Source organism: Dunckerocampus dactyliophorus, chromosome 5, assembly GCF_027744805.1.
Source record: "Dunckerocampus dactyliophorus isolate RoL2022-P2 chromosome 5, RoL_Ddac_1.1, whole genome shotgun sequence".
NCBI classification, from domain to species: Eukaryota; Metazoa; Chordata; class Actinopteri; order Syngnathiformes; family Syngnathidae; genus Dunckerocampus; species Dunckerocampus dactyliophorus.
This window is the reverse complement of record NC_072823.1, coordinates 13,370,841-13,381,397: the sequence shown is the minus strand read 5'-3', so window position 1 is coordinate 13,381,397 and position 10,557 is coordinate 13,370,841. Positions and strand designations below refer to the sequence as shown.

The 10,557-nt window shown below is 41.7% G+C and overlaps 2 protein-coding genes across 3 annotated transcripts; one reads left to right on the top strand and one right to left on the bottom strand.

The window, feature by feature from the left end:
• Window positions 1-687: 687 nt before the first annotated feature.
• Window positions 688-7,581, bottom strand: kbtbd4 (kelch repeat and BTB (POZ) domain containing 4). 2 transcript variants are annotated; one of them, XM_054776132.1, is made up of 5 exons: window positions 7,509-7,581; window positions 6,338-6,803; window positions 6,116-6,257; window positions 5,939-6,045; window positions 688-4,215 (listed from the first exon to the last, which is right to left on the bottom strand). In XM_054776132.1, exons 2-5 carry the CDS (start codon window positions 6,788-6,790, stop codon window positions 3,355-3,357), a joined length of 1,563 nt encoding a protein of 520 aa, XP_054632107.1. In that variant the 5' UTR covers window positions 6,791-6,803; window positions 7,509-7,581; the 3' UTR covers window positions 688-3,354. The 2 variants fall into 2 exon arrangements, with proteins under 2 accessions (XP_054632107.1, XP_054632108.1); XM_054776133.1 differs by having other exon boundaries at window positions 6,338-6,799; window positions 7,509-7,546.
• A 79-nt stretch (window positions 7,582-7,660) lies between these two features.
• Window positions 7,661-9,023, top strand: LOC129181097 (protein FAM180A). Its single transcript, XM_054775805.1, has 4 exons — window positions 7,661-7,696; window positions 8,162-8,335; window positions 8,526-8,587; window positions 8,676-9,023. Exons 2-4 carry the CDS (start codon window positions 8,254-8,256, stop codon window positions 9,021-9,023), a joined length of 492 nt encoding a protein of 163 aa, XP_054631780.1. The 5' UTR covers window positions 7,661-7,696; window positions 8,162-8,253.
• Window positions 9,024-10,557: the final 1,534 nt, after the last annotated feature.

Genomic DNA, 10,557 nt, shown 5'->3' with positions numbered 1-10,557 from the left:
ATCTACTCCCTCCACACCCCAAGCCACAGGAATTCTCAGCACCCCTCTGTCCAACCCCCCTCCACCTTCCTCGTAGCGCTGGCGCTACAGCAGATGGCCTTGTCACTCCAAACCATGTGTCCCTTCAGGAATTCTGCTCTGTCCTCAGCAAGCAGCCCCAAGGTCAGTAGAGCTTCTAGCGATCCACCTTCACACTAAATCCTCATCTTGGCCAGTCATTTAACATCACCCCCCCACCAACCCTGCAGGAGTACAAACAACAGCCACCATGTTGAGCTATGATGGGTGGTGCAAAATGCACGTAAGACGGCGACCTCGGCGGCTTTGGGTTCCAATCGGCATTTCTTATGGAGGCGCACACGTGCTCCCAGAAAACCCCACCACCACTCATCTCAGCGTCAGCAACTGACGCTTAGAATAGTTCACAAAGTCTGACATGTAACTGGGCTTGGGTTTCAGCTGCACAGTCTCCTGCAACACATCAATGGGATCAAAGTTGTAGTAGCTTTCTCTCCTTCAACTCCCTTTTTGTCCACCAAGGACACAAACATGCAGCGTCTGTACACCTTCTCACTTCACAAATGCAGCAGCAGCCCCTAATCGTTCTGCACTTCAACAGAAGATGTCAACTTAATGCAAACAAGGCCAGGAAAACAACTAGAGACAGTGGAGCATTAAGTGGCGACAAGAATATATTTGACAAGAAACAAGTACACTTTACATCCAAAAATACAGATTTAAGACAAGAGAAGTTAGAAAACAGCATCATATTGTATATGTGCACATCAACACTGAACACCTGAGGATACTGATCCTATGGAACACATATACTCTTAAGGTAAATGTTTATACTTATTATTCATGCATGTGGGAATAATGCCGGCGTGTTCGTCAATGGTTACGGCAAGGGTGTCCAAACTTTTTCCACTGAGGGCCACACATAGAAAAATCAAAGGATGGGGGGGCCATTTTTACTTCTTTTTTTTTTTTTTTAAACCAACCCATGTAGATATGCAGATGTTTTTTTATATTTAAATAAAACAGCCTGCATCTCTGCATCTGCAATTTCTCTCTCATAATATTAGGACTTTATTGACACTATTTTCACTTTTTACTTCAATAACCTACTTTTCCCAACTTAATTTTTTGAAAAATTGCAACTTTTTCTTTGTTTTTTGGGGGGTTTCTCATATTTTATGCTATACTACTGTTTATACTTTACGCTATTTTTACTGTTATGACTTTATTCTCTTAATATGTCGCCGTTATTCTTGTAAAATTACTGCTTTTTTCAATTTTTGCTGTTGTTTTTTCCAGTTTTCCTGTTTAGCTGAGGGTTGGGGGGTAATGAAAAAACAGCTGTGGTCACAATGGCCCCCGGGCCCGCTATGGACACCCCTGGGTTATGTCTTCGCCACAGATGACTTCTCAGCTAACACAACCAATAATAAGACACGCGACAATGCAAACAGTCTGCTTTTACACTGATTATGGTAGTAAATACTAATACTGTATGTGGAACAACTACTGGGACACCTGGCCATTACACCTACAGGTAGGAAAAATGGAAGAATTATGCAGTTGGCCCCGCTCCCTTTGCAGCTATAGCTGCTTCTGCTCTTCCAAGAAGACTTTCTACAAAAGTTTGCAGTGTCTGTCCTTGAGAAATCAATACAAAGACTCTAAAATAGTACACATAGTTATAACCCACAGCACGCTTGCTTGAATAAAGATGTGTCATATAAGCACAGCAAAAATACACTTTTTTGTTGTTTTTTTGCTCCCATTTTTTCATGATCTGAACTCAAAAATGTAAAAATTTTCTATGTACACAAAAGGCTAATTTCGCACATATTCTTCACGAATCTGTTAGTGAGCGCTCATAATTCATCCACCTCACAGGTGCGGCCTATCAAGATGCTGATTAGACAGCATGATTATTTCACAGGTGTGCCTTAGGTTGGCCACAATAAAAGGCCACTCCACAACGTGCACTTTAAGAGTGTTGTATTCATATTTCTGTTGAGTACAATTCATGTGTTTTGCGCCATGGGGTGCGCAATACAGAGCACAGAGGACTGTAAATACGTGAAAAGGTAGAGACAGAAATGACACGCACAATTAAATAAGGCTATTTAGCTGGTGTAACGTACAAAACTTTGCTTTTCAAGCACTCATGAGTCAGTAACGTACCTCACAGGACCTTGGTTCAGTCAGCATCTTCATTAATTTTTTGCTTTTTGAACCTTTATTCTGAAAGTCATTCCAAAAGAAGGGTCAGCCTCAAGAAGGCGTGTTAAGAGAAGACATAGAGTCACTGACCTCAAAGTAGGAAGACTCCAGTGATGTCCCAACCATTACGCGTTGTGACTTGTCAAAGTTGAGTTTTTACATTTTATAGTGTGTAACTTATTTTTACACGTGCAGGACAACTAAGAATATTATAAAGGAGCTTCGTCAGTTGCCGTTAAACAGTTAAGACTAAGTGTTTTAGTCTTTTTACCCCTTAAGAGGAACAGTGGCTAACTTATTTTAACACTTGCATGATGGTTAAGAATGTTAAAATGTTACTTTAAAATATTCGCTGTGCAATTAATAAAAGTTTTATGGCGGCTACAGTTTGACGCTGGAACTGATGATTTATTTTTCTTTTTTTTTCCACGATCGATCCTGCAGGAAAAACTGACCATCATCCTGAAACGGATTGGAGTCAATGATTATTAGTAGTAGTAGGAATAGTAGCGGGAGTTGCAGTCGTAGCATTAGTCCAGGATTATTGCTTACAAGTATACTACTATAAACAACATTGGTCGTACCTTATGTGTTATCATCCCTCGGCCTCTGTCTACCCTCTTTTGTTCAAGCCAGCTGGTTGAGGAAGATGAGTTTTAGGTTGGTTTAAGGTTTCTTCCTTAGACGGGAGATGTCCTTACCTCAGAAATGCATAAAAGAGTGTGGTTCTAAACCTGCTGCAAAAAGGTGCTTTTGTTGGGAAAAGGCAGTGTAGAATTTAAATGACAATGAAGGAACAGCTCACGATCACCGACGTACGTACTTCATTCCAAAAGGTGTTTGATGGCAACATTCTTCCACACCAAACTCATCCACGCTTGCCGTGCTTTGTGCACAGATGCACAGTCATACTGGAAGAGAAAAGGGCCTTCCTAAAACTGTTCCCACAAAGCTGGAAGCTTATTGTCCAGAATGTGATAAGTTAAAACTCAAGGGGAACCGAGCCTCATTGATGAACTGATTAAGATGCGTCTCAATACTTTTGTGTCTGTAGTGTACAGTAGAGAGCGACATGTCGTGGTACTGTAGGTTCTACAGTGGAAGTATTTACACGAAGAGCTGTTAGGCCAAAACAAATTGCCAGTTCGTGAGGAGGATCTTGATACCTCTGATAACAGAGACGACAGATGTGGCTGGGTTGAACTTTAACGTGTTTGCGTCACCTTTCTTACATTTGTCCCTGAAAACGTAGATGCAGCCGTTGCAGCTGGCTACTTTCCACAGAGAAGGAACACAGCTCCACGCTTCAGGGAAACGCAAGCGGGTAAAGCTCTCCAGCAAAGGGTTGTAGCAAACCAGCGAGTCTCCTTCGCCCACGATGAAGATCACATCCATGTGGACGGCAGCGTGCATGCACCCGGCAAATGGCAGCATGTAAGGTTTTATCTGACACTTTTGTGACGCTGTGTCAAAACACTGAATGAGGCGTGACGGCTTGGTGAAGAAGTCCATGTCGTTCTCCTCCCCTCCAAGCAGGTAAATAGTACCTCCCAAGTTGACACCGGCAGCTCCTGACACCGCCGTGTCCAGCTGGCTGGTCTCTGTCCACATGTTGTCCTTCACCGTGTAGTAGATGATGGCGTTAGAGAGCGTGTCTTGTAGCGTCTTACCACCTAGCGAGTAGATGGCGTCCTCACTCGACACCGACACCATAGTGTGGTGGAGCCGGTCTCTGGGAAGGGGCGCACAACGCTCCCAGTCCATGGTGTGCATGTTGCACTTCCACATGCGTCGGGGAATGGAACCACCCACCACGTAGAGGTCGCCTCCGTGCTTGCAAGCGGCAGTGATCTGGTGGCATAGACTGTTCTGACCGCTAACGCTGATGGCGTCGTCCTCATCGCAGTGAAGTGACACAGCTAGGGAGTGAGTCCTCGTGTCTTCTTTACCGATCAGGTAAATGTGAACATTCTCACCAATTTCCTGTGGCCAAACGGAGGAAAAGACAATGACATGACAAGCCACTTTGTGACCACTCGGATTCTCATTTTTGCATTACATTGACCTTGTACATTTGTAGATGTATTTAAGAAAGACATATTGATCAATAATTTCACGTAAACATGCAAGAAAAGTCCCTGACGAAAGGTTAATGTTGTGTACAGTAACAATAACAAAAATACAAGAACAAAAAAAAGTATTCAGACAGATAAACAATCGGTATAAAAGCGTGTGCACTTGACAAAAGCGTGAGATTGGGGAGACATAAAGTGCTTGAGTGCTAAAGTGTTTATGTGTTAAAGTGCTTGAGTTGGAAAGTGCCTAAGTGCTATAGTATCAAAACCTGCTGCTCTTATCGTATCTTATCATTTTTTTGCACTTGTTAAATGTCCACAGATGTGTTTACGTACGCACTATTCACAGTAGCCACCTACATACTGTAGTTACATGTATACAGTCGTTTCTCGTAATATCGTGGTTCAATTATCGCTCCCTTGCTATATCGCGTTTTTTTGATGAACTAATTCATTATTAAATGATCACTGGTTTGTGGTAGACAATGGTCTATTATTAGTCTAAACATATTGAAATACTAGTGAAATGTATGCTAATGTGACTTCATACGGGGTTTATTTCATCTGCAAAAACACAGCGCTGTTCATGAAGAAGAGGGAAAATAAAAACATTTTAGCTCACTAATCAATAGCTAATAATTTATAGCAGATAATACTGTGTAATGGAACAAGGAAGTGTGTGTCTCACTTTCTTGGTTGCTTGACAGATAATGTGCTCCACTACAGTAAGTGTCTTCATTTTCCTTAACACTGCAAAAACTGAAAATCTTTTTTTGTTTCTAGTCAGCTAGCAGTTTAGGGTTCAGAAATACACATACATCAACATAATGTAGCATGTAATTTAGTCTTAGTAATGTCAATTAACGAATTGTTATTTCTCCACTTTTCCAGTAAATCGTTACAGTCTCGATGGATGGATGGATGGATGGATGGATGGATGGATGGATGGATGGATGGATGGATGGATGGATGGATGAATGGATGGATACATGCATCTACAAAGCACCATTATGTCGTCCCAAGAAAGCAGTTGAACTAACAAATAGCATTTTAAACATGACATACGCCCACTGAGCATGGTGGATATATACAGTTTGTTCCTATGCACTAAGTGAATTGAATAACTAAAACTGTTAATTATTTAAAAAATGAAAACAATTGGTCATTGATTTTTAAGTGAAATGTCCTATTTTCTATTTATAATTGCGCTTTAAACAAGCAAAAGTGTTTTATCCGATTGCTCGATTAATCTAAGGAGTTTTCAGTCGAATAATCATCTTGTCTCGTTCTTGTGAACCCCATATCGTCCCGTCTACAATAGCTTTTCAATGAACAGTCTGATTGAGACATGCAAGTCAACATCTGAGGCTAAGTTATGAATTATGTTGATTTTCAATGTAATATATCAATGCAATGCTTTGATTTTTCTACCGTTTGATACAAACATGAGATTTGTGGCCAGTGCTACATTTACAAATATGTCATCATTCTGGTGCTAAATCTGTCTAATGAGTGTCTGATTAGTGGTGTGTTTTTAAGTAATATGTCACCACAAAGCAGTTTCATATTGCTACAGGAAAAAAATGAATAGGAACGTACACAGTTGTCATTGGACAACGATAAAATACTACCTTGAGATTTTCTTGAAGAATACATGCAAACTCTTCTCTTTCCACCTTGTTGTGATTTATCCATGACTCAATGGCCACTGTCGGATTCTGGGAGCTTGGAACGCCATCTGAAAAAAAACAACATCCCATCGAGACATTTGAGCTATGGTGGATAAGAAAAGCTTCAACAAGTACTACCTTTAATGATGTCCAAGAGCAAACAGAGAGGCAAATTGAGGAATTCTTCTGTTAGATGAAGTTGGGACAAGTGGATTTTAGCGCAGTGTTTGGCCGAGGTGTACAACTCCTGGTCACTGTGCCTGTCTGCAAGCCACATCACCTGGACAAACACACAGTCATCATAAATCCTTGCTTCAGCATATGAAAGTCAGGTGACAAAAAAAAAAAAAAAAAACTCACCTGTAGACAATTCTTGACCTCCACTGTCCGTGAAAGAAAGCGAGAACATTCCTCAAAGAGAGCAGTTAACTGGTACATGTCCGCCATCTCATAGGTGTCCTGCAGCTCCTCCACCCTCAGTTTAATGGTGCCATGGTAGATGTAGTCAATCAGCAGCTGGAAGACAGCGGCGCTTACATCCTTCAGTTCAATAGCGCGGTTGCGCGACTCTTTGAGGTTGGAGGTGAACATGGAGCGGAAGAAACTGCTCTGCGCCGACAGCACAAGTCGATGCAAGTGGAACTCTTTGCTGTCCACTGTGATCGTGACGTCAGCGAACAGGCCGTCTTCCAAACACAAGTCCATGATGCTCTTCACCACACGGCTGGAGTGGGAGCGGTCAGTGAAGGTGTAGCCTTGGAAATAGTTCTCCTCTCCCCCAACACCGAGGCCCCCCTCCTCACTGGAATCCATTTTTGATGCCTGTCTAGGGCAAAAAAACAACAACATAAAGACATACACTACATTAGGGGTTTTCAAAAATGTGAAAACTTTAAAACATTCTCCGGAAAACCCTTTTTTATATTCTCTGAGGGGAGGCTCACTGTAACCCACTATGAAAAGTACATTGTTAATCAACAGCGATCTGGTAATGCAACGATCACCTTCACTCACACTGAAACCGACATAAAGCCTTCAGAAAGCAGCTCATTCCACAGATCTATAGTATAATAAGGCATTTTGTTGGCAAGATGGGCACAAAACAAGGCAAACTTTAGTAAATAGCACAGCTCTGGTAAATCGATGCACAGCATCGATATTGAAAGACAGACCCAGAATTCTGGGCTTAACAAATATATACAGACGCCAAATAAACTGCGATAGCTGACATGTCCTTTATTTGTAATGGAATTGTAAACTCTCACATGCCAGATAGACAAAAGCACAGCTGAACACGTAACGCGTAAAGACATTATTAAATACAAACTTACATTCCGCTGATTAATAGTGACAGCTATGATATGCTAACGTACGTGCGCTGTATTGTCATGTAGAGGCTAGTGTTAGCACACGTTAGCACAGTTCTTTGTATAGCGTTGAAAACACAACAGCCGTGACTTCAAGTAACTAGTGTTTTACATATAAACGAGACAATAATATATGGATATTAATAGTATAGCATTACACCTACCTCTAACTTCGGTACTTTAACGTCAAATGGCAACGAAACACCGGAAGTAAATAAACTTTTTCATGGTCAGCTGACACGGCTTCTTCTTCTCTCTTTCTTTTTAATGGCTATTGGCGTGTTGGCGCCACCATATGCTATAGCGTGCAGAGGTGCTGGAAATGTGAATTTCTCTTGGAGATTAGAATAAGGTATCAATGTATCTTTCACAAAGAAAACGAAGCCTTTTAATTCAGCATCAAACTTCTTGAAAGTCTGTGAAATTAAGAGTTGTCATATCTCTAACATCGGTAAATGTCGGTATTAATGCATATGTGAAACATTCATTGTGATTAATTTGAAATATATATATTTGAAAGATTTACTAGTAAATGAGGACAATTATCTGAATGTACTGTGATTGACTGGCATTAAATTAAACAATTAGCTGAAGACACTCTCCTGCAGAGAGTGCAAAAGCTGTTTAAACTCATAATTGGACAGTTTGGACAGCATCGTGAAAAAGTCAAGAGGGGTTGGTCCCTCCAGTAATTACTTTAGCAGAGGCAATGAATTCTTGACACTCACGGGTCTAAACACTTTGGATATAAAAAGGCAGAATCAGAAATATCACTTCTTCACATCACAGCCATCTGGCTTTGAATTCCTTTTTCCAGAGAGGAAAAAAATGTGCAGCATTCTGACCGAGATGCCTCTGCCTGACTTCAGGAGTGGACAAGAGGAGAAGGCAGAGGATGCAGTAATGTAAATGTCTCCAATGGAGATACAACTGCGACCGAGAATTTGGCAGCTGGTCATTTTGTGGCTTTGGTTTGAGCGAGCACTGCAGGGTAAGTTGGAGACTGCATGCATCGACACTGAAGACGTTGCAGTCTCCTTTATCAGTGACTGGTTTAATACGACAACAAAGTTAAGAGCCAGGGTTTATGCATGCACCTTAGCATTTGTGCTCTGTTATAGAACTTAGATTTCTGTGAGATATTTTTAATTCTCCTAAAAGTGTTGTATTTTGTGCTTTAGATGTGGCTACAGGCACAAATCCAAACAGCCCATCGGTTTTTGATGCAGACCTGATGTTTGAGGTACCGTGCATGCCACAGTTCAGGGAAAATAAATTACGACATCGCCTTGATTCATTTAACACTAGTTTTTTCTTTACCCTTCCTCCAGTTTTTGTTGGGTGGGGTGGAACTCAACCAGGACAACAATATTGTCCTCCTGGATGAGGAGATGGCATCAATGAGGCCGGGTCGGTCCTTCCTGACTCACATCAATGACAACATTCCCAGAAGTCTGAGCTCCATGGAGCAGATGGTGACCACGCTGAAGACTCAGCGGAGGCGGCTGCTGACTCAGGATCAGTTTGAGAGTCTGGTCCTGAGCATGGTGCTCACGGCCCACCGGACCTGGCAGCAGCAGAGAGGTGAGGATCGTGAGGCCTGGGGTGGAGTGCTCCTGCAGCTGGCAAACGTCACAGTGCATGAACTACGTGGAAGCTATCTCTTCAATTATACATAATGGGCCAAATAAGACAATAAACACATCTACAACACACTTATCTAGGCTTGTATGCTTACTTTGTGCAACAAAGATCCAATAAAAAGAAGAATTATTTTATTTATGGACAACAGATCAATTTGGTCAGCGGTAACAAGGTCACACAAAACAGCATCTGCTCCCACTGCAGAAGCTGCTGATTATGAGGAGATATCGGCGTCTGGAAGTCAGCTGCCTAATTAATTCTGATATTGATCCAGCGACCATGCGTTTTGACAATGACCCGCCCACATCCCGGCCTTCATTCAGTGGCAGCACAATAGGCTCCAGCTGTGAGATCAGCCTCTTCACAATCACACACACAAGGACAAATGCATTTGTCGTCATGGACTCCAAACACATGTAATAATGTTACTTCCAGCTACTGTATGTCCATGAGTCACACTGCTACCATACAGTACATGCACCTCCACACTTCAATATCTAATCAAATGAAGAGAGCTCAGTGTAATTATGTACTGATTAAAGCTAACTATTGATTTCATCGTCTAAAGCCCCGTTCGTTAATTCGCTATGCTTATAAGTTAATGGCATACTATCAAGATCTCTTTTTTTAGCATATACAACTTCTATTGTGTAGTTTTGATGCTATATGCTTGCAGTACGTAGATTCTTCATTATTATATCTAATAAGAGCCAATGGCAATTATTCTGCAAGATACTGACAGCTGTTTCGAATATTTTGACTACAAATTTTGGTTGCCCAGTTGAACAATAAACATATATTCAAACCATATATAAAATGTATACATATACTGCATATATTGTTACTGGTGCCAAGTGCAGTCCAACAACCATCAGACGGAATCTGCGAGAGAACAAAAAACGTCTTCAGAGGCCTCGTCTTCTTCAACGCCACAAAATGATCCATTTGGAATTTGCACCAGAGCATCAAACATGGAATCCTGAAAGGTGAAAGAAAGTTTTATTCTCTATGAGAAAAAATGTAACGGTCCTGATGGCTTCCAATGTTGATGGCATGACAAGGAGATCCCACCTGAGATGTTTTCAACATGGCACAGTGGAGGGGGTGCCATCATCTGGGCTGCTTTTTCCTTCGATGTAACAATGGAGCTTCAGGTTGAGAACATTTGGGGATGGATGACAAGGAAAGTTTCCTAAAATGGACATCAGCTCCAGGCAGTGGATGCCCTCCGTGAAGCCATCTTCACCATCTGGAGCAACATCTAGTTATCTAGCCTCCTGGAAACACTGGCAGGCTGCTCAGGTTGTCTTAGAAAACGTTTCGCCTCTCATCCGAGCAGGCTTCATCAGTTCCTAGGTGGGACATACACCAATCAGACTTGATAGGACAGCTCTAGTCTAGTTCATGCTCAAATACAGCTCTAGAGAGCTGTCCTATCCAGTCTGATTGGTGTATGTCCCACCTAGTTTTTGAACTAGGTCTTCTAAGTCTTCTAAGAGAACCTGAACAGTCCAGTTGCGATCGATTAAATGCCCTGAGAATACAATGACCTGAAGGAATGAGAATATT